The 23,841-nt window shown below is 43.2% G+C and overlaps 2 protein-coding genes across 3 annotated transcripts in view; one reads left to right on the forward strand and one right to left on the reverse strand.

The window, feature by feature from the left end:
- Window positions 1-5,560, reverse strand: part of CC2D1A (coiled-coil and C2 domain containing 1A) — a 46,006-nt gene extending 40,446 nt beyond the window's left edge. Inside the window, exons 1-2 of one of the 2 annotated variants that reach the window (XM_033174076.1) lie at window positions 5,311-5,555; window positions 3,481-3,589 (exon numbers count right to left, since the gene is read on the reverse strand). In XM_033174076.1, coding sequence (XP_033029967.1) covers window positions 3,481-3,537 — 57 coding nt within the window. In that variant the 5' untranslated portion in view covers window positions 3,538-3,589; window positions 5,311-5,555. Of the gene's footprint in view, window positions 1-3,480; window positions 3,590-5,310 lie in introns of both variants that reach the window. The other variant, XM_033174077.1, reaches the window with a different exon arrangement.
- Window positions 5,561-6,405: 845 nt separating this feature from the next.
- On the forward strand, window positions 6,406-23,034 carry C16H19orf57 (chromosome 16 C19orf57 homolog). Its single transcript, XM_033173634.1, has 10 exons — window positions 6,406-6,456; window positions 8,423-8,471; window positions 9,594-9,613; window positions 9,874-10,061; window positions 11,500-11,560; window positions 15,281-15,379; window positions 16,781-18,502; window positions 20,990-21,114; window positions 21,540-21,632; window positions 22,770-23,034. The coding sequence occupies exons 2-10, from the start codon at window positions 8,441-8,443 to the stop codon at window positions 22,894-22,896; spliced, it is 2,466 nt and encodes an 821-aa protein (XP_033029525.1). The 5' UTR covers window positions 6,406-6,456; window positions 8,423-8,440; the 3' UTR covers window positions 22,897-23,034.
- The last annotated feature ends 807 nt before the right edge of the window (window positions 23,035-23,841 follow it).

The following is a 23,841-nucleotide window of genomic DNA, read 5'->3' on the forward strand; positions in this document are numbered from 1 at the left end:
CACAAACCTGCCTGAATAATGTGCATCTAGAGATGCCAGAGAAATTATGTCAAGCTTGGATACAATACGGGGGTGTGGGTGCTTCTGAAGCTCACCTCAAAGAAGATATGTGTTTTGCAACCCCTTTAGCTTTTCTAAAAAATACAGATACAGATTCCTTTAACTACCTCTTGCAGCGTAGAACAGAGACTTCTGCCTTAAATATTATTAAGCAATAATATGTGAGCATATTGTATGGATACTTATTGCAACAAAAGTTGGAACATAAATGACATTATGAGTCTACTGACAGAATTATATGTTGTTTTTACTATCAGAATTGATGCTACTCTACTGGCTACTATATTATTGGGGGGTTTCTAACATTTAAATTGTCCTAATGTTTTACTTGATCTATTAACATAACTTTCATTGCATCACAATTTTTACTTGTTGCTCAGGAGCCTGGTGCCCTAGGCAAGTGCTTGTTCCCTTCCACTAGGGCGGGGGTAAGCAACCTGCGGCTCCGGAGCCGCATGCGGCTCTCTGACAGGTCTCCCGCGGCTCCAGCATGCCCCCTTTCAATGCCCTTTCAATAATAATTAAATGGTTATCGGCAAAAAAAAAAGGGCCAAAAAAACCATGAATAATCCGCATCAACGTTGAACAGCTGGGCGGTCTTTCTCAGCCCTCTCGGGGTTCCCGAGGACAGACCCAAGATTGATGTCCACCTTGACCACTCCCAGAGAGAGGAAGCGACTTCTTCACACCAATAAGCGTGTGGGGAGGGCTGAGCTTTTACCACCTCGGCGTGCCGATTGGCAGGACAGATCGCCCGCCTTGGCGCATAGGCTCGGAGCCGGGGCCTTACCGCCAAGGTAGCCACTGAGGATGAAGGCGGGAGGCGGGCACGGGAGAGCGATGCTTCATCCGGCCAATGAGCCGCCGGGATGCCTATTCCTGTTTGAGGGGAACGTGCCAATGAGGGTGGCGTTAGGGCGGGGAGAAGAAGGAGCTGGGCTTTGCGAGTTATCGAGAGAGAGAGAGAGAGAAAAGAGTCGGGATAATAAAGGCGGTGGGAGGTGGCGGCGGTGATTGGAGCGGACCTTGTTCTGAGCGGCCCCTGTCGGGCGGAATCCTTTTCAAAGTGGCCGCGCGGAGGGTGGAGCAGGCGGGCCAGGCGTCGCCGTGACGGGAGGGCGGTGATGGTCGCCGACAGGATGAAGTAGAGCTGCTTTGGGGCGGCGGCGGCGAAAACGTCCGGGCTGCTTCTGAAACCTCCGCCAACCGGTGCTTCGCCAGCGCTCGCTGCGGGCGGTGTACATGCTCAAGACGGCCCCAAGGGCGGCTCGGGGGCCCGGAGCCCCGAGGTCGGCGCACTGCAGTGCCTGGCGTGATTCCCCCCCCAAACCAGTTTTTTGCTTTTTGGCTTTTTGCCTTGCTCTCCCACCCCCCCTCTTTTTCTTCCTCCCCTCCTTTTTTAATCCAAGGGGAGAAATCCCATTTTTAAAACAAACAAACAAACGAAAAACAAACAAACACCCCCCACAGCTGCTGCAGCCACTCTATTTGAATTTTTATTATTACCCTTTTCTCCCTCTATCCCCCCTTTTTCTTTTCTCTTCCCCTTTTGTTTTTGTTTTCAAAAAAAGGAAAAAGAAGAAAAAGATTTCCCCCTTTATTTTTATTTTTTAAACTACTACATATTTTTAATAGATATTCTCCCCACCCCACCCCACCCCCAATTTATATTTTTCCACCCCACTTTTCCATTCCCACCCCCCTTTTTCTTTCTTTATTAGGTCGCTTGCCAACCTATCTTAGAGGGGGAAGCCCTCTCTCCCACCCACCACCCCCCAAAAAAAACAACTTTGAGCTGAACCCCAAAAAACGGGGGTAGATCACTGCTGAAAGTAGATCACAGTTTCTTGGGAGTTGGCCACCCCTGGTATAAGACATGTAACTAGAATAAAAAAATTTTTTAAACCAAGCAAATAATTGTAATAACTACTGTAATAAAGCACTGTTATAATTATATATAATTTCCCTAAAATTTTGGTTTCATTCGCCTTTCCGTGCTGAAATGTCACAACCTGAATGACCATGACTTGCCCCCCCCCCCTAGTTTTGATCCTGGGTACGCCCCTGAGTCAATGCAAAAAAGTAATAATTTATTCTTGTTGTTTTTACTAATTATACTTTGCATTGGCTCCTATACGTTATTTATTATTATTGCATTAAGGTAAGAAACAATATATGCAGCGTTATATTTGTTTTAAATGTCGCAATGGTTTTGCGGCTCCCAGTTGTTTTTCTTCCCTTTGGAAACGGGTCCAAGTGGCTCTTTGTGTCTTAAAGGTTGCAGACCCCTGCACTAGGGCCTATTTGCTCAGCCCTTATTAATCCACCAGCTGAGGAAACAGCCTTCAGAGGTTTCTCTATTTGCTAAGGAATGTTATGCCACTGTCACATACGTGAAGGATTTTCAACAGCAAGACTACACTGAAATATAATTGCCCGACATTATGCTGCTTTGCTCTGCCTACTGGAATCTAAAAGGGTGGACTAGACTCAGAACACACCCGAGTCACACCCACATTAACATCTTGGAAAACATCTCCAGAACAAGGAAGCATTTTGCACAATAATTCCTCTCGCAAGCAGACTATGAACTAACTTGTTGCTTTGCCACACCTACTGCCAGTTTACAAAGCAGCGAAGGCGGCTCATCACACATTCTCTCCCACTTCTCACTCTGCCCCCTAACAACAACACAGCTGGGTCACAACCGTGCCATTTTTTATTGGTGCAGCATCTAATGATACTGTTACAATTAAAATGCATCTTGTATCTTTAAACATGGTTTCAGTAAGCTGGAAACCCGAAAAAGCAGAAGCACTAGGGCCAAATTGTGCATTTGGCAACCCAGTAAGTTAACATTTGTTAGAGACGTTTATGCTCATGATAGACTCATATATAATGCTTTTAAAAACATAATCAAACTTCTTTATTAGAGTCTATCCTTTTATTTTAAAAAAGGTGAGTCAAGTTGTGTTTTTAACCCAGTTAGATTGACTGTTAGCTGTTATTTGCAGATTTGCCTCTTTGGGGAGGGCCAGCCCTTCCCTGCATGCATGGGGAATAGTGAGGCTTAGGATAGGCTTAACCTGGAATGGGCAACTGGAAACAAAGACTACAAAAGTCTTTCTGCAACATAAGCATGAGGAGACATTTACTCAGGAGCATTTAGAATTCTATTGCTACAAAACAATATACATTTTACTATTTCTGCAAAGATTCTTGTGGCAGAAGGTTTACGCACTATGGGCATAAAACAAGAGTGGCAGGAGAAGACCTATTGTGTGTACACATTGTTATTTCATAGTACTCAAGATGTGAAAGCAGCATCTTGGAGCAGATACCTGCACAGCCTAAAACAAAGTGCTTGCAAGAAAGAGCACCTGAGACAGATCACACCACAGAAAAAGGATAGCAACCTACCTGTCTAGGTTTGGCAGCGCCTTTGCCTCCTGAAGGTGGCTTCTTGTTCCTGTTCATTTCTCTTTGTTCTGTTCTCAGTCAGTGCAAGACAGCATCAGGCCAGATGGTGCTGGATATTTTAATGGGGTCAGTCAGAAGTTGACCCTGTTTCCCTCATTCCATTTATCCGCATTATTTCCCTCATGTGCTGATGGCTGCCCAGACCCCACTTCTTATCCAAAGCACTTCCGGAAAACCCTGAGAGTGTTCCATTAATATTGCACACAACATGTGATATGTGACACTAAGTCATGAAATATGAGCCACCATACCTCCTCTGTTTTTCTCTTCTCTCTGGTGCCATGCAGCCCAATCCTATGTGTGCTTACTTGCAAACAAATCCTGAAGCTCAGTGCAGTGGCAACACTATTCACATCCATTAGCGGATAGGTTCCATTGAAATCAGTACGGCTAAAATCACTGGGAATAAGCCGCAATAGGATTTAAAGGTAAAGGGGCCCATCACCATTAGGTCCAGTCGCGGACGACCCTGGGGTTGCGGCGCTCATTTTGCTTTACTGGCCAAGGGAGCCGGCGTACAGCTTCTGGGTCATGTGGCCAGCATGACTAAGCCGCTTCTGGCGAAACCAGAGCAGTGCACGGAAATGCCATTTACCTTCCCGCCAGAGCGGTACCTATTTATCTACTTGCACTTTGACATGCTTTCGAACTGCTAGGTTGACAGGAACAGGGACCGAGCAACGGGAGCTCACCCCGTCTCGGGGATTCGAACCGCTGACCTTCTGGTTGGCAAGCCCTAGGCTCTGTGGATTTACTGCCAAGCAAATGCACATAACATCAGGCTACTAAGCCCACTGCCACTGCTTTCCAGTATCTTATTCACCTCAAATGCCTACACTACCATGCCTATCTTATCTGTCTGCTCACATCACTCTAACTCCTAGCCAGCCACAGTTTTATTATTTGCTTGTTTGACTGACTGATATACCACCCTTCATCCGAGGATCACAGGGCTGTTTACAATATAAAAACACAAACATCATAATAACAAACCAAACAATAACCCCACATACTTTCCCTCCCCTTCTTTCACTCTCAGGAGAAAGCCTCACCATCCCTGCCATTAATCTTAACAATGTCTAGAATGAATACGTATACAGTGGTACCTTGGTTTACAAATTTAATCTGTTACGGAAGTCTGTTCTTAAACCAAAGCGTTCTTAAACCAAGGCGTCCTTTCCCATAGCAGCAGGGGACTCAATTTACAAATGGAACACACTCAACAGGAAGCGAAACATGTTCTTATTCCAAGGAAAAGTTCACAAACCAAAACACCTACTTCCGGGTTTGCAGCGTTCTTAATCCAAGTTGTTCATAAACTAAGCTGTACTTAAACCAAGGTACCACTGTAGTACTTTTGAGTCTTGTGTTGTTGTTTTTAAATATGCTTTCGAGTCTTCAAAACAATTCACAATGCATTAAGTTGATATGATTACAACAGCCCCTTAAGGTAGGCCAATATTGTAATCCCACTGAAGGTGGTAGACAGTGGCTTGCTTAAGGAGATTTTTAATTTAGAGAACTCCATAAAACCCATCGGGGGCGGTGGGGGGATGGACAATGTGTTCCATGGGACTTATTCTCGGGAAAACATGCAAAAGGTGACAGCCAAAATTATAAATCTGGGCATTATTGTTATCATTCTATACTTATTTTTTTTTACCCCACCTTTCCCCCTGACCAGGGACTCGAGGCGGCTTGCAGAAAAAACATCACCGGTTCATGTTTCTCCCTCCCCTTCTCTCCATAATAACAATAATGCTGGCCTACCTTACGGGACTGTTGTGAGGGTAGCCGGGCCGCGCATGCGAAGGGACTTGGAAGGCTGCGCCGCTCACCACAGAGTGGCAAGGGCCCCTGCCGCTGCCCGGCTTCTCGCCCTTCGCCCCTCGAAGCTCCTTCGCCCCCGACACCGCACCGCACGCAAAAGTTGGGGGCCAGCCCTTCTCGCTCCCGCCACACGCACTTCCGGCTTCTTTCCGCGACTAGCCCGTCAACCCCCGACTTGCTTTACGGCTTCGTCGCGAGCACGACACCGCGCGGCGGCGCCCGTCGGCTTTACGGCAGCCTTGCCCCCTTTTCTGTCCGTAGACAAGAGTGCGCGCGGCGGGAAGAGTCTGACAGCCTAGATTTTGGAACAAAAGGCAGAACATTGTGCCTCCCCAACCCCAATGCACGCCGTATTTTATTTAGTTAAAAAAAAAGTACAATATTGCTTCGCAAATGCTTCCTGTACTGGGAGGCGGGGGACAAACTGCCCTAAGAACAACAACAACAACAAATCCTTCCAGTAGCACTTTAGAGACCAGCTAAGTTTGTTATTGGTATGAGCTTTTGTGTGCATGCACACTTCTGCCCTAAGAACGTAAGAGAAGGTCGGCTGCTGGATCGGGCCGACCTAGTTCTCACAGTGACCAACCAGATGCCCCTTGGAGGAAGCCCGCGAGCAGGATTCGAGCATATAATATTAAAAGGATCAGGCTGCTGGATCAGGCCAAAGGGGCTCAGCATCAAGCCCAGCATCCTGTCCCCATAGTGGCCAGCCAGATGCCCCTTGGGGGAAGCCCGCGAGCAGAACCTGAGCGAAGGAGCAGCTCTGTTTCTCCCGTTCTTGATTCCCAGCAACTGGCAGCCGGAGGCATCGCTGCCTCCTTTTATCGCACTGCTATTAGAGATCGGAACGCGGGGAGGTCGACTGAGAGACGTTGCAGCCGCACTGAATAGGCTGGCATAGTTCAGATTTATTCCCCCCCCCCCTCCCTGCAGCTGGGCAGGCTGAGGCTGAAGGACAATTCCTTTCACCAAACCTGCACTTTTGGCCACGCGTCACTTTTTCTCCATATAGCAGGGCAAGCTTGGCGGTAAGGCAGAGAAGGAGAGCAGTTTGCAAGAAACACTGAAAGATACAGCGACGGGGTAACCTTGCTCTTAGCTCCTTGCGGTTGTGTGTGTGTGTGTGTTGTTTTTTGCCACCCTTGGAAAAGCGTCACCAAATAACACCGGAAACCAGGAAGTGTTCAATCTTCTACCCTTTTTGCTATCTCTAGGTTGGAAGGGAAACGATGTTGGGGGCGTGGCCTCATGGGCGAAGGGTGGGGAGGAGAATTGGCGGGAAAAGTCGTTAGGGAGTTGCCTGCCTCAAAAAGCAGGTGCTCGTTTGAGTTCCTCTCTTGAAGCGCTTTTGTATTTAGTTGTATTTCCCCCCACATGACTTTTGTTTTATGGATACAGCAAACATCGACAGCACAAAACAATACCGTTACGGCTGGTTACATTAAAATTTTCCGTTTTTGAATGCTTCAGCCCCCTTGGCTTAACAATATTTCCCCCCAAACTAAGCAACCTAGGGCCAATCAACGTTGCATATCATAGGAACCAACTCCTAGGGGCTCCCCACAATAAAATATTTGATGGGGCTGGGCCTCCACAAAGTTGATGGGCATTTCCATTCAAATGGGGTGTGTGGGTGTGTGTGTGCGCGCGCACACACACACACACACACACACACTGCATCATGTAATTGATTATGCAGGGCGGGGCTTACCTGGGCCCCCACAATATTTTATTTAAGTTGGCACCCCTGTGGCATACCAATTAGTTTGAAATTCCTTCCTGGGCCAAAAGCACTGCGGTTAAAGAGGCAGAAGATGAGTTCATTATAAATACTATATGTAGGAGGCATTGAGTGCTCACTTTGGAGGTTACATTTCACTCTTCCTAAGAAGGAGCCTGGTAAAAAGAGGCAAATGGAAGTAGGATGCCTGTACATTTTTCCCTGTGGGGCAAATATAGGGTTGCCAGGTCTGCTCCCAAAAAATAGCAGACAAGAGGGGGGGGGTTAAATTAAATTAAATTATATATTTTTCTTACAAACATTTTAACACATATTAAAATACCATTTCATCATAAAGCTTTTGAATAAAAAAATGTCCACTATTTTGTGGGGGGAAATAGTGAACATAATGTGAAAAAAGTGGACTGTCCACCCAAATAGTGGACACCTGGCAACCCTAGGCGAATATTGGTGGGGCAGGGAGTCATTCAGGAAATTAGGGAAACGGAGCAGGGATTAAAACCCAACATCTCAGTCTGGATCCGATTCTCCCCATCATATTCAATACTTTTTAAACAGCTGTATCATTGCTGGTTATGCTTTCTGTTTTATGTTCACAGTGGGGGGAAATTGGGAGTAGGGGGCAAGGTCTGTCACTTCTGCACTATTTATTACATGGTGTTGAAGAGAAGCAATGAAAAACAATGGCGACTTTGCTGTGCATGGGATTACACATTTTGGAACTGATTTCTGACAAATGGCTTTAATTGTCCATTTAATGATAACACAGTAAAGCACTGTTGAGACGTAGAGCTTTAATAAGTCCACTGAACCAAGAGTACTGCAGGCAGGCTTGTACTCACAGTGGGGAAAATGTGTACTTGGCCCATGCCTCAATTTGTTTATTTTAAGATCTTCTAATTTGCGAGTTGATGGACAGTGAGGGCTTCCATGCAAAGAATAACAGGAGCGATTTCAGAGCAAATTAGCAAATGTAAGACAGAGTGAGTGCATAACAAAAGCCTCATCTGAAAAAGCCCCCCCCCCCCGAATTTGCTAACTTAATACTTTCCCCTGACAGGGTGTGTTTTTGATTATCACAGTCAGTTTATAATTACTAAGGAATTCTGAAAAAAACAGCCTGTATGGTAACGTGACTCTTGAAGAATTAAACTTTCTATCACATACTAGAGTTTAGTATGCATGAAAATGTCTCAGAACAGCATATGATTAACTTTAGCTGTCAAAACACCATGATATAATGTCTAATAATGCAATATATATTATTTTAATAGAAAACATTGACCTAAACTGATATTTCCCTTTTAGATCTACCAAGCCACTAAAATGAGTAAAAGGAAGAAGGCACAAATTCCAGGTAATAGAATCACACTGTTATTTTTTGTCTTTATATAAGATTTCCCCCTCCACCAATTTTTCCAAGCTATTTGCATATTGGGGTGCTTCAAGACAGGCTTAATGTTGCCAGCAGATTGTGCAGATCTGATTTTCTGTGTACACAAATGGCGCATGACAATTCACACACTCAGTTCTGTGTATTCTGGCTCCTCCTCTCAGCCACTACTCCCCTGCCCTCAAGTGGCTTTTTTGTTCTGGGCAGATGCTCAGGTGTGCAAATCACTTTGTGCAAATCACTCCCTACCCCCAAAATGCTAATCTTTGTTCGGCCTAAATTTATCCTCAGTTTGTGGAAGTGCTTATGCATGCATGCACAGAAGCATCATGGTCTCAGTTCAATAATACATAGATGATGAGGTAGATTGTTGCTTATGAAAAGTTTATTCCACAATAAATTACTTAGGCTGAAATCCTTTGCAAGCTTATCTGGGAGTAAGCCAGTGTAACCATTTGCATATCAATTCCAAAAGCAGGTACATTGACTTGGAACCTAAGCTAAGTTAACTAAATGAAGTTCATGGGGAAAATGTTTCTAGAACCCTCTTCCCCCCTGAGTAAGGAAGTCTAGGTTTGTAGTTCCAGTTACAGGTAGGTAGCCGTGTTGGTCTGCCATAGTCAAAACAAAATTAAAAATTAAAAAATTCCTTCCAGTAGCACCTTAGAGACCAACTACGGTAAGTTTGTTCTTGGTATGAGCTTTTGTGTGCATGCACACTTCTTCAGATACCTGAAGAAGTATCTGAAGAAGTGTGCATGCACACAAAAGTTCATACCAAGAACAAACTTAGTTGGTCTCTAAGGTGCTACTGGAAGGAATTTTTTTATTTTTTATTTAGGTTTGTAGTATAAGTCATGAGAGCATGTGCTTCAATAAATTAAGCAGATCCACTTAAATTTACATTTAAGCCTTTTTATTCAGTAGCAGATTTAAGCATGTGCATTGAAATCAATGCCTATTGAAATCAATGGGATTTAAAAGTGTTCTCCTTTAGGTGATGAATGTATTTTATTATAAAGTCAATATTAATTGCTGTGTTTATTTTGCATAAAGGTTGATTAATGTTTTTTCCCCAAATAAAAGAAGAGAACAAGGAACATGGCATATCCAGTGGAGAGCCAGTGTGGTGTAGTGGTTAAGAGCGGTAGACTCGTTATCTGGGGAACCGGGTTCGCGTCTCCACTCCTCCACATGCAGCTGCTGGGTGACCTTGGGCTAGTCACACTTCTTTGAAGTCTCTCAGCCCCACTCACCTCACAGAGTGTTTGTTGTGGGGGAGGAAGGAAAAGGAGAATGTTAGCCGCTTTGAGACTCCTTCGGGTAGTGAAAAGCGGGATATCAAATCCAAACTCTTCTTCTTCTTCTATCCAAAGCAAACAAGTGCCTTAGGAGGAAGCTTACAGAAGGGAATGATCCAGAAATGCCAGTACAGAATTTTCATTCTGACAATTCTTCCACAAAAGTAATTGTATCAGGAACAATTCAAGAATGTCAAAGAAATAGCCTAGCAAACATGAACCCAGAAAAATTGACAGCAGACCTGGATACAAGGTAATCAAGTTTGATTCAAAGCAGAGTATGAAATGTCTGAAACATGGTTGGACTGGACAGAGAAATCAAGGGGTGGCAATTGATAAAGAAAGACAACTGAGGCTGCTCATACGATTATATTGTGATTGTTCTAAAGTAAGGCTTCTGGACAAAAGTTTTATTATGCATTCGGATTCACATGGTCAGATTATAATGATGCAACTAGAGCAATTGCACCAGGACCCATTCCTGCAAAGGGCTCCTGATTCTGTATTTTCAATTTGTAAAACAGTAAGTCTCTAACTGTCCTGGAAGTAAAGTTATAAAGCGAAATGTGCAGGTAACTTTCTAAGTGATTTATGTGAGATGAGTCAGCCTGGCTGCTCCCACTTTTCAGTGTTTAGCCAATGAATGGAGTTAGAATTATGATTGACAAGTGAGTTGTTTGGACATCAAGCAGTAGAAATCCCTGGGATCCTGAAGAGCTGCTGCTTTCATCTCTCTTTTAGTGCTATTTTTTCTGCTTCTGTTTCATTTTTTTAGCCTTTGGAATCTATCCGCACTTGAATGGCAAGTAACTCTATCACCACTGCAAAAAGCAGCGGCTACAGGAGGCACTGGATTGTTCTTAGGAAGGAAGAACCAGCTGCACAAATATAAGACAGTGGACACCTGGCTTACTAGTAGTAATATGAAAAGGATCTGGGGTCTTAGTGGACCACAAGGTTAACATGAGTTAACAGTGTGATGCAGCAGCAAAAAAAGCTAATGCTATTCCAGGCTGCATCAACAGAAGTCTCCCAATCAAGAGACGTAATAGTACCACTCTATTCTGCCTTGGTCATACCACATCTGGAATATTGTTTCCTGTTCTGAATGATATTGACAAACTAGAAGGTGTACAAAGGAGGGCAACCATGATGATCAGTGGTTTGGAAACCAAGCCTTATGAGGAACGGTTGAAGGAGCTGGGTATGTTTAGGCTGAGAAAGAGGACACTGAGAGGAGATATGATAGCCACCTCCAAATATCTTAAGGGCTGTCACATGGAAGATGGAGCATGCTTGTTTTGTCCTGCTCTGGAGGGCATTTTGCAAATAGAATAAACATCCTGGGATTTTAAACATACAGTGGACGCTCGGGTTGCGAACGTGATCCATGCGGGAGACACATTCGCAACCCGCAGCGTTCGCAACCCACAGTGCCGCATCTGCGCATGTCGTGATTTGGCGCTTATGCGCAAAGAGCGATTTAGCACTTCTGTGCATGCGCGAACGCCAAAACCCAGAAGTAACCCGTTCTGGTACTTCTGGGTTTGTTGCGGTGCGCAACCTGAAAACTCACAACCCGAAGCATCTGTAACCCGAGGTATGACTGTACTGGAATTTCCTACTTACTGTATTTCTATTACTAATTTGCCTTCCCTAAACTTGAATGTATATTTGTTGTCTTTTAACAGCAAGGCTTCATTTGAGAGGAAAGAGCAAGATAATATGAAGGTTTTTGTACCTCTGTCTCAGGTAAGTTCCGTCTCAAGTAACATTAGCAGTACATTTAGCTGTAGAGTAGCTTTTAGTAATTTATTGGTTAGGTAAAGTAAACTTACAAAGTATAGCTGAATAGATTTCCTTTGTGTTCCTTATGTGGACATACTGCTTGATCAAATCCAAATCCTTGCAGTCTGTATGACATAAATCTCGCAAGAGAGGACATCAGATGTGACTGATATGCAGCAAGATTTACCTGGTAGATATTTGGGTCATTGACTGACACCCTGCATGCATCTTAAGCATTGTATCAGGCAGTTTGTTAAGGGTACAAGGGAATAAACCCCATTGAACACAATAGCCTTACTTCTGAGGCTTAGGTTTACTCTGTGCATACATTTGCTCTGTTTAAAGAGGATGATTCACTAAACCTCCTTACACATTCTTTCAATCTGATGTCACAGGATTGCAGTGGCTAGCTTCTACCAACTTACTAGCTGGGCATTCAACAGCCAGGAGAAGAGACCATAAACATATACAGATAAATACACCTATTGCTCCTCCATGCATATATTTCTACGTGTGTGTAGGCCCATATAGTCCCTTCAGCCTCCTTAGGCATCGAAAGACTGTATGAGGCAGTCCAAATGGACTTTCCCCCTCATAAGATCTTCAAAATATGTGAGCTACTCCACATGTCTGCAAGAAATATGTGATCTACTCCACATGTCTGCAAGAATCTGTGGTTCTAAGGCTCATTTTGTGAGCTTGTTTCTGATCCTGTGTTGTTGTTTGGGCCAATAGCCAATAACATTTCACCTTTCAAAATGTATACTAGCAGTGATTATATTGCATTGCACACTTCTGTTTGTCATGGCTGAAACACCTAGGAAAAATGATCTTAACAGCTTTTTTAAAAATCCAAAGAAGAGTTGCTGCAATTAGGGAAAAGGCTCTTCCCCATTCTCTGCTAGTACAGTGCTGGATCAAGTACCATGGTGGCAGTGAGCGAAATGAAAGTCACTCTCTTTAGTCACAGAAAACAATTTGTACAGATGGCAAACATTTTGTGTGTGACCTATTGACGTGTGAATGCGACAAGCACACTGCTTTCAGCCCTTCAAGAGGGCGAGGGCGGAATTGGTTTCCACTTGACTGCTGACATGTGCATTGATCCAGAACACAATCCCCACACAAATGGGAAGTTACCTGTACTCAGAGGCCAAACTATAAGAGATGCAGGAGATCTGTGGAAAGATACAATTACAATGGTACCTTGGGTTAAGAACTTAATTCCGGAGGTCTGTTCTTAACCTGAAACGGTTCTTAACCTGAAGCACCACTTTAGCTAATGGGGCCTCCTGCTGCTGCTGCGCTGCCAGAGCACGATTTCTGTTCTTATCCTGAAGCAAAGTTCTTAACCCGAGGTACTATTTCTGGGTTAGCGGAGTCTGTAACCTGAAGCGTCTGTAACCTGAGGTACCACTGTATGTCCCTCCCACCTCTACCATGTTATGAATTGTAATTTCAGAGAGTGTCCAATTTAGGTTGGTGGAAAAGGGGAGGAGGAAGGCTAGCGCACACACTCTAGGCTGTTCTGAAGAAAAAATAAAAATGTATAGCTAGGCCCGCATCAGGATTTGAAAAGTTGCTTAGAATTTCGAACAATGAGAAGTACAATGCAAACCCAAACCACCAGTGGGCACTCAAAGCCAGAGAGAAATGAACAGAGGGCAACAAGCCAAGATGCTTTTGCTTGCACAGCTGGCTCAGTCCTGACCTAAATACATATTCAGCAATGGTCTGTCTAGCTTTTTCTTGAAAACTGTTACAGCCAGAAGCCCAGAAGAGTAGCCTGTGTTGTTCCACACAACCTTCCTTTGAATTCATAAACTTTATTGCTGCATGCAGATTAAGGCCAAGGGTTGCTCCTTGTACATCTTCCCCTAGTGGAGTTGTAGAGCATATATATTCTGAGAGCAGAAGGCCCCAGGTTTGAACCCCAGCATCTCTAGTTAAAAACGCTGAGTAGTCATGGGTGAAGATGTCAAAGACCTCTGCCCTGGATAGCCACTTCCAGCCAGAGTAGACAGTACTGGGCTAGATGAACAAGATTTCTGACCTGGTATTAAGAAATGCCCTGAACTCCTAACACCACCCCACCTCTTTATTGGGCCAAAGAGAACCCAGGAGTCCTGGCTCCTGGCCACCACTTACCTGCCTCGAAAAAACCACTCAGTTTACTCCTTTGCAGAGAACATTAAGCTAAGCACTCCCTTTGAGCAACAGGTAGCTTCCTTCCTTCCTTTTATATTAAATATTTGCAGAGCCATAGCTGTGGGGGCTAGCTGGGTTTTCTGCCCTGGGTGAAGCCTCTAGAGGGGCGCCGTTAAGGCTCAAAGCCCCCCCATGTGTGTGTGCGCGCGCAAATGCACGTGGGGGGATGTCAAACTGGGTCTTTGGCCCGGGTGAAATAAAACCTAGTTTTACCCCTGATATGTGTGTTTATATTTTAAACAGTTAGTTTGGCTGTGGTGGCAGCAGCAGGGTGGTGGAGAGGAATCCCCCTGCCAGGAAAGTTCTGAGACAAAGGGAACTTGGACTGCCAGCAACTGGGCAATCATATGCGGGATGATTCCTGCCATGCTTGGCTCCAAGAGGCACTGCTGCTTCACTGTAGTGGGTCTCCGGAAGACAGAGTTTTCCTGTCGAAATGTGGACACAAAGATGTAGGACCACTGCTGATTAAAGCAGGGTATTACCCACCAGGTATAGCTGCAAACTCTGTGGGCCCCCAGGTGCCCGGGCATCCACAAATTTAAAATGGAGGTGAGCCCCCCAAGATTCCACTTGGTGGTGTGCACACACCATGGTGATGTTGGCATGCCCTGGGCACCCACTGTCGTGGGGGCAAGGTGGCACGCCTGCCACCAGAAAAGTCCCCTGCTGAAGCCCAGCTGGAAAAAAATTAGGAAACCCCCCCCCCCATCCTTTCAGTGGGAGAAGCGCAAGATTACCAAAGGTATTTTGCTGCCTGAGGCCAAGGTCAAGATGGTGACCCTTTACTTTCCATTAGATGCTAAAATCTCTACATATAAACACATAATCCATCAATATGATAAAATTCGGATCATTTTTCTTTTCTTTTTCAGTGCTGGATGTTTTTTTCTTAAATGTGGGGTATACTTATGAACTTATTGTATTTGCATTTTAACAGTTATAGTGAATTACTGTTGTTCCTTCACTTTTGTGGAATTATTTGTTGCTCACAACATCTTTTAGTTGAACAGTAAAATAAACTTGAACTTCTGGTGTTTCTCATTTTGAGTGAAACTACTACCGATACTTGTTCAATAATTCGAATCTTAAGTTCCTCTGAGTGGAACCCCACTTGCATATGATACTTCCATAGAATACTTTGAAGAGACTATTTGACAATTCCCTCCTGCAGCCCCCTGTGCCCTAAAGATCTGCTCTGGGGGGTTGGAAATCCTCCCAGAGCAGCAAGGAAAGTGTCACTGGGAGCTGTAAGGGGAGCAAGAAATCAGTGAAAATTGTTTTCTGGTTTTGTCCAATTTTATTCCTGTGCAAAATTCTCAGAAATTTAGGGCAGTCTCAGCAGGTAAAAAAATATTTTCTTTGTTGAGCCTGATAAATCCAATCTCTTGATGCCTTTTTGCTTAATTTTGGAAGTTGCTGAGGAAGAGTATATGATACTCTTATTGTTATTTTTATTCTTATTGTTGGTTGTAGGGAGGAAAGTTGGTACCAAAGTTTACAAAGCCAAGAAAAACATTGGCTGAAAAACATGAAGGAAATTTTGGAGGAGCTGTAACAACTGGGACAGAAAAGGTACAACAAGCCCTTCCTCCTTATCTATATAATGTAATGTATACCCTTGTCATTCAGAGAAGTGTTTCCTTATGGCTGGACGCGGGGGAAACACTTTCGTTTTTGTGCTGATAATTAAAGACAAACTGCACTCTTCTAGTTCAAATTAAGCACACTGGTAATTTCCAGAGGGCTTTTAATGATTACAGTAGTTTTAATCAAGATATACTGATATGTTATTTAAGGATACTGTTAGCTGTGCTGTTTTATTTGTATATATTGTGGTTTTTATATTAGATTTAAATAATAATAATAATTCTAAGTGACATTCCCTAAGAGACAGATCATAAATAAATAAATAGTTTTAACTGAGTAATTCCCCCCCCCATGAAAAACTCACGTTTTAGTTTGTCTTTCAGCTAAGGCACCTGCACACTCTCAAGCATATTAAGGGCACTAGCTTGGGCAAGACAGGTGGGTCTAGCACAGGGGTCAGCAACCTTTTACAGACCATGTGGTGGGCTGGACTATATTGTGAAGGGGGGAAATGAACGAATTCCTATGCCCCACAAATAACCCAGAGATGCATTTTAAATAAAAGCACACATTCTACTCATGTAAAAACACCAGGCAGGCCCCACAAATAAACCAGAGATGCATTTTAAATCAAAGGACACATTCTACTCATGTAAAAACACGCTGATTCCTGGACCGTCCGCGGGCTGGATTAAGAAGGCGGTTGGGCCGCATGCGGCCCCCGGGCCTTAGGTTGCCTACCCCTGGTCTAGCAGCACCCCCACACTGCAAATTTGCTTCTTTAGAGGGAGCACAATCCCATCTAGGAATTTAAAGAGTTCCACTGTGTATACTCCACAATTCACTGTTTAAACTAGCAGGCCAAGGGCAGATAAAAATAGAGTATTCTTTGGTGGAAGATGATAACTTGTGCAGAACTGCATATTCACACATTAAGTTGCCTGTATACTTAGGTAATCTTTGGTGTCCCTGCTCCCTTCTTCCAGTAAGGTTAAGCAGAGGACAAATGAAGAAAGGGCCTTCTCAATTGGGTCAACTTGCTTATGGAATGTCTTTTCAGCACCATGCAAATACTTAAAAAAAAAACAAATATCTTAAGACTTTTTACCTGAACTGGCTTCTCTGCTGTTGAATATGCCTTTCATTATGTCAACTGTTATTATTTTGATTGTTTCAGTATTACTGGAAGCAAACCTGGAAGTTCGCTTGCTTGTTAGGAGCTGTAAAAAGATTGTAAAGGAACCCAGAACCTGAAGGGGCAGCATATAGATGGTTAAATACATAGAAATGCACTGTTAAATGGGAACTGGTGGCCATAGTCAGAAAATGCGAAATGTTTGTGCTACTTTTTTCTACTGACACACAATTTTGTCACCTTTTTCAAAGGGTGATTGTATGGATAGAAATGTTACCAGCACAGCAAACAATTATGTCGAGAACACAGTTGTTTCTTCAGACTGTGTTGTTTCTTCAGAAGCAGCTGATTCATTGGTGACAAAAGTGAAGGATGCTGGAGATCAAGTGATCATTCATTGTGAAGAATTAAATAAAAGACTGGATGTTAAAATGCAAGATGAAGACAACATTAGAAGGATAAACAATGGTGGTGCAAACTCAGGCTTAGCTGATTCCTGTCAAGGAACAGAAACAACATCCAATTTACAAGAAAGTATCTGTGAAAAGGAAGTGTCAAGTAATAAGGATGTAGATGGTCTGTCTCTAGAGCCATTTAAATGCCAATTTGTTAAGGAGATAAGCATTAGTATGTTGGCAGAGGACAGTGTCACTGACCATATTAAAAGTACCCCACATGAAGAGCATCTTGATACTTCAAACATGAGTATGGATAAAAATAAAGCTTTCCATGATATCACAAATTCATATGATGTAAATGAAGCAAACGGGACCAAAAATAGAAATTGTAAAGATGCAAGTCTTGTTGAGTGCATGTTCAGCCAAACCCAAAATGAGAACAACAGAACACATTTCCCACTGGAGAAAGATCTGTCATTTCTCCCACCTGGAGAACAGAGCAAACATCTAAATACAAGCAGTGTTTCTAGAGATGGAGATACTGATGTCAAAAAAGCAGACCAGGGCCTTCCATATAGAAGGGGGGAAACTGAAGAGCAAAATGTCATTTGCAGCAGTACTGAAATTTCAGAATATCAAGTCACTTTGTGCAGCTCTACAATGAGTGAAAATGGGACAGACAAGCAGAACCTGTGGTCAAGTGGCAAACCTGTAGAGCAAAATGGTATGAGTAAAACTGCAAGTCAAAGCAACCCTTGTGCGGAAGAGACCATAGTTGCAGAGCAAAACAGTGTACAAGGTCAGAATACTTCTAGCAAAGACGTTCTAGATATTCAATCTATGAGTATTTATTTGGAAAAGAAAGCAGATCTTTCTGAATCAAAATGTGCACAGGTTTTTGAAACAAGTGATGTGTTATTGCCACAGCCTAATGGAGATGTTCACCCTGAGAGCAACACAATCTCAGTGCAAGCAGTGATTTGCAGCGAAGAGACGGGGAGGAATAAAAAAGAATCTGAAATGAAAGCAAGGCCAGCAAAAAGCACCACTGGCTTGCCTGACCCAGAAGTTCCAGTATTACAGACCCAAAATAAAAGTGGTAGTGAGAGATTGGTGTCTGATACAAAACAGTCTGAATTCAACAGATGTGATTTGGAACCAGTTGAAATTAGGGAAGTGCTGTCAGGTATTTCCCAGCAAAATTTGACTGAGACTGCCAAGGCAGAAACAAACCCAACAGAAAACTCTTCTGCTGACATCTATATGGAGGGGAAAGAAGAAATGGTAACCCATGAGGACAACAAGAACAAACCTGCCCATGAGGAAAATGGCCTCTCCTCAGTCAAGGTTCTTCCAGCACCATTGATGGTGGGCGATCCTGGTAGAGAAATGAATGCTGGGTCCGAAATGCAGAAGTCTCTCCTTGTATTAAGTACAGGTTGCAGCAGAAATGTAGCAAGCGGCCTTGATACTATGACCCAAACATGCTCTCCTTGCGCAGATCCCCTTTCTCTGGATATGGAAATTCTGTCTAACAGTCAGCTACTGGGCATCTTTGAATTTCCACCACACAAGGTGAGTTGACCATGAATGACGAGATTAAGAAAGTGATAGTTTTACTTCTTCATTTGACAGTTACTATACAACAGAATCGATAAGACCGTAACACTCCAGTAATCCTTTTAATATTGCATTCATAAATGCAAGTATCAGTACCCGTCATATGAATTTATGAAGGAAATGGCCTTGCACTACTACATACTTTTAGTTAATTAGTAGATTTATATCCCACTTCCTTGCCGGAGTCCTTAAAGCAGCTCATAACATTAACAAAACCCAGTGGACTCCAGTTTTACTGTAGTTTGAATATTTTTGAATGGTGCTATAGTGCAACATAATTGATAAGTCTTTGTAGCAACCAAAGTGCATCCCAGTAAAAATATTTGTGAACCAATTAGTATGTAAAACGGTCATTTCCAGATCTAACAAACCCATTGTAACTAGTACTGATTCTGTGGATTAACTGAGGCTGCAGCAATGGAAGCAGTGGCTCCCATTCTAGTCCTTTAAAATAGTTTGTACTAGCCTTTGTGGCTCCTCTGGATAATAATAATAATAATAATAATAATAATAATAATAATAATAATAATAATAATAATATTTTTTTTATTTATACCCTGCCCTTCTCAGGGCAGCTAACAACAAATTTAAAACACTTAATTGTAATACAACATAAAAACAGCATAAAATACAGTATAAAAGCATGAATAACAATAAAATTCAAAGTTCAAAAATCAATTTTGGGGAAATCCATCCAATAAACATTAGATAGTCACCAGGGCTAGCTGGCTAAATTAGTCCTACTTGGGCCAGCAAGGAGACCAGGGGAGAATTAGCTGTGGGGTCCCAGAGCAGGTAATCTTCATAAAAAGGGGGGGGGAGAAGGGAAATAAAAGATCAAGCTGAGTTCAAATTAAAGGCCTGGCGGAATAGCTCTGTCTTACAGGCCCGGCAGAAGGAGGTTAAGTCCTGTAGGGCTCTAGTCTCATGGGACAGAGCATTTCACTAGGTTGGAACGATCACTGAAAAGGTCTTGGCCCTGGTGGAGGATAGTCTGACTTCCTTAGGGCCAGGACCTTTAAACTATGGTTATTCATGGACCTTAAGGTCCTCTGCGGGGCATACCAAGAGAGGCAGTCCTGTAAATACGGCCCCAGGCCACAAGAGGCTTTAAACCTGACCCTATACTCCACCGGGAGCCAGTGCAGCTGATAAAGCACTGGGTGAATATGCTCCCATGACAGGGACCCCATGAGGAGCCTCACTGCAGTATTCTGCACCCACTGGAGTTTCTGAGACAGTTTCAAGGGCAGCCCCGCGTAGAGTGAATTACAGTAGTCAAGCCTGGAGGTGACCATCGCATGGATCACTGTGGCCAGATTGGGGTGGGAGAGGTATGGGACCAACTGCTTAATGCAGCGAAGATGGAAAAATGTCGCCTCAGCTGTTGCTGTAACCTGTGCCTCCATGGAAAGGGAGGCGTCAAAGATTACACCCAAACTCTTAACGGAAGGCGCTGGCACTAATTGGGCCCCCGCAAGAGAAGGGAGTTGGTCCCTCATCCCCATGCCATCCCGACCCAGCCAGAGGACCTATGTCTTTGAAGGATTTAGTTTCAATTGGTTCCCATGAAACCATCCAGCCACAGCCTCCAAGCATCTGGTCAGTGTGTCAGGAGCCGAGTCGGTGTGGCCGTCCATCAGCAGATAGAGCTGAGTGTCATCAGCATATTGGTGACAACCCAGCCCAAAGCTCTGGACAATCTGGGCAAGGGGGCGCATAAAGATGTTAAAAAGCATTGGGGAGAGGATTGCGCCCTCCACACAGTGGGGATGCAACTATAGGAGCCCTGACTGATGGACATCCCACCTCTGCTTAAATACCTGCTGTGAAGGAGTGTTCCTCATCTTCCTAGCTATTCCGCTCTCCTGTCAACTAGCTCTTACTCTTAGGGGGTTTCTTCCAGTGTTATGTGAACATCTGTTTCCTTCTAATTTCTACTCATTCATTTTAGTTCTGTTTCTGTTATGTCTTACAAGGATGTGGGAGGAAGTTCTTCACTGTGTGCATAGAGCAAGTGCTGGCCTCTTGCTGAGGGAGGATGAGGATAGCGGCAGTAGCAAGGGGGGGGAGAAAAGGGGCTTGCCAGCAGAACACACTGTAGGTAAAGAATGGTGATCTGTCCCCTTGCCCTCCCCAAAGTAGCTCAGGCTACAATCTCTGCTCGTTTGCAGGCTTCTCTTAAAATTATATCCATCACATCTAGCCAAAATAAACAATAAAAATTATTTGCATAAAGTCTAAAAGCTAACTAGCGGATATGTCTTATGTATCAACATTCTGAAACCTCTGTCTAATAACCCAATTATTACATTAATTATTAACATTATTGCTGTAGATTTCTCCCTACCTGGTTGGGATTGAGATTGAACAAGTCCTTCACTGATGCTTTTTACATAGAGAATATACCTGTATCTCTAAACTGCATTTCTATCCCTTCAGACATCCTTTCTGGATAATCCACATAGCCCTTCCAAGGATAAAAGTGATCAGTGTGCTGCAGGAGAACAAAGTGGAATCAAAACACCAGTCCCAGCCATTAATCTGATCTATCCAAATAGTTCCAGGTGGGTGGATTTCCTAGTATGAGCTTTCTTGGTATTTTGCATTGCAGTTGGTATTACTGTACTAGGCCTACATACGTGGCTTTGCATGAGTGTGTACGCACACCTGAAACACCTGAGCAAATGGAAGTGGGTGATTTTTTTCCTTCTCAAAAGCTTGGGGCAGGCAGTTTTAAGAAAAAGTGCAATAAAAATCCATAATTATAACCTATATTCTACATAAATATTTAATACGTCATTTGTTAGATGTGCTATTTGTAGGATGGGATTGGAATCCTAGGTCAAGGAGTCAGTGACCGTTTGGAGCAAAGATAACATCCTTTGATGTTTGAAGAGGCTTGACACCTGGGGGGGGGGGAAACACTTTTAATCTAGAAAGATATATTGCTGATCTCCTGCTTCTGTTTTCCTTTTTTTCCAAAAAACAGGAATGAGGTGACTGAGGGGATTTGTGATCAATACAAACAAGAAGATGCAACAGATGTTGTTTGTGGACTGATTAAAGAGCTCTCTAATCTCAAGTAAGAACATATTTCTGTACCATATCCAATACTTCATAAAAAATGAGGTTCTTGAAGGCCTGAGATAATGTGGTCACTGCCATAGCATCTACAGCAATTACATACCGGTAGCTCCCACAGGAATCATAGTGTAACATTCTTAGCTTAAATGTGCCCGATTTAAAGACAAAAGACATGTTTGGCCTAGCAACCACCATTAGGCATGGTAGTTAAATTGAATGTCTATGTGTTTTATACCCCTGAATGCCAGATGCTGAGGACAAACACTGAGGGAAAGCTATTTCCTTTATTTCTGTTTGTGATCTTCCCAGAGGCATCTGGCCCAGGACTGTTTTAAGGGTTTACTGAATTGCAAGTCCTATCACAATTAGTGGGATGCATGCCAGATCCCAATGACATCTACTGGGGTGTAAGTCCCACTGATTTCAGATAATTTTATTTTCACATGTTTAACCTGTGGGTTAAAATGACTTTTAGGAATGCCTTGAAGATTTTTAAAATGTCAGCATGGCTATGCAGCTGTTTCAAACATTTTGATTAGCCAGTCATTTAAGGATATTATTTTGTGCTGTTTTAAATGTTTTATGTTTTATCATTGTTTACACTGCCTTGATTTGTTATAGTGGTATAAATTACATAAATAAATAAATAATCTCCCTCCCCTCCAGATCTGGATTCCCTCCCTGCCCATCCCACTGTGCCCACGCTGCTGCTAGCCCCCCATGGCTAGCAATGACAGGGGTTTTTCCCGAGCTTCAAAATTTCCAGAAATTTTACATCTCTGGTGCTGCTAGGAGCCATGAGGCATATCAACCACAGCTCCAAGTGAGGAAGTAGGAGGTATTTCCCCCTCCCTAGTCACTTTTCCAGCCTGCTACAGCTCTAAGACTGAGAGCTGGAGAACATGGCACATGAACCCTTTCAGCTACCTTGAATTATTTCAGCTCTTTCAATCAAATTCCTTGCATTTGTTCTGGAGCAAATAATAATTGTTGGAACCTGTTTCTTTAGATAACAGTGACTTAATTGTTCTGCAGGGGGGTTGCAGTCTATAATTTTGTTTCTGCAGCTTACTTGAGAAGTGCCTTGCTAACATGGAACCCATTGTGGTGTGGTTGGTTGTTTTGTTCTTCCTAGCCGACTTATCATGAGCACACACAGAGACCTGGATTCCTTCAAGAGACTGAAGTTCCGGAGAAACAGACAATCTGTGAGCAATGTGACAAGCACACTTTGTACAGTCAAAAAGAAGAGAGAGATTTAGTTAGTGAATTCTATTCCTGCTTTGAAAGTTTGCTTTGTTATGGTTTTCTTTAGCTGTTTTATTTAGCAGTGGGGTCATTTATGCTTATCTGCATCAAAATAGACTGCTAGATGCAGAATAAAATTAATAAAATGAGTATAATTACCGGTACATGTAGTCATCTTCACATCCCACTAACTACCACAGCAATCTAAACGACCCTTATAATTAAGAACTGGGTTCAATGTCTTGGTGCACAATCCAGTAAGTAATTTTACCTGTATATAAGCTGTGATCAATATCCCCTTCCCCACCATCTCTTAACAAACTCTTAACATAACTACCTGGGTGTGAACTCTTGTCCACAATTGTGAAGAGTTGTCCTATGTTCAGGCATGTATCTATAGTTCTTCCTCCATTAGGTCAAAATGTATTTAATGGAATGCAAAAAAACAAACAAACACCTTAAACTTAAAAGCCAGTTTTACTCTATAGAAACTACAGAATGATGCCGTTATTTATACGGTTCTGGTGTAACCATTTCATTGTTTATAAATGAACTAGGTTAGTGGAATGAAAATGCTTTATTTGGGCTAAAAACTACAAAGTTGAGTAACTTTAAACCTCACTTCAAGTGGAAGAGTTATGTGTGTACTTAGTTGTTCCACACTGAAACCAATAGAGCTTAACATGCTGTGCACTTTTATTCTTGTCTACTTTATGGTGTCTTGTGTGTTTTGCATTCTACACAGGCAGAACAATTCTAAAATTGGGGAGGATTCTGTGGTGCTGGAACTGCTGCTTCCCAAGCCCTGCTGCTCATTCTAGCTAGGATGGAAGTGGGGTGGGATGCAGCGCTTTCTCACTTAAAAGAGGGAAATTAACTACACCAGCTGCAAGTCTGGTGTAATTATTTGCCTCTTTACCACAGTATGCCAAGACCCCTCATCTAAATCCCCTCAATAG

The sequence above is a fragment of the Lacerta agilis genome, chromosome 16 (assembly GCF_009819535.1).
Source record: "Lacerta agilis isolate rLacAgi1 chromosome 16, rLacAgi1.pri, whole genome shotgun sequence".
NCBI classification, from domain to species: Eukaryota; Metazoa; Chordata; class Lepidosauria; order Squamata; family Lacertidae; genus Lacerta; species Lacerta agilis.

Bases quoted from the DNA above. Each gene is read 5' to 3' on its own strand.
- C16H19orf57 (XM_033173634.1), top strand. From the start codon at position 8,441: ATGAGTAAAAGGAAGAAGGCACAAATTCCAG. The intron at 11,561-15,280 runs GTAAGTTCCGTC...TGTTGGTTGTAG, and splicing joins TTTTTGTACCTCTGTCTCAG to GGAGGAAAGTTGGTACCAAA. The intron at 21,115-21,539 runs GTGGGTGGATTT...TCCAAAAAACAG, and splicing joins ATCTATCCAAATAGTTCCAG to GAATGAGGTGACTGAGGGGA.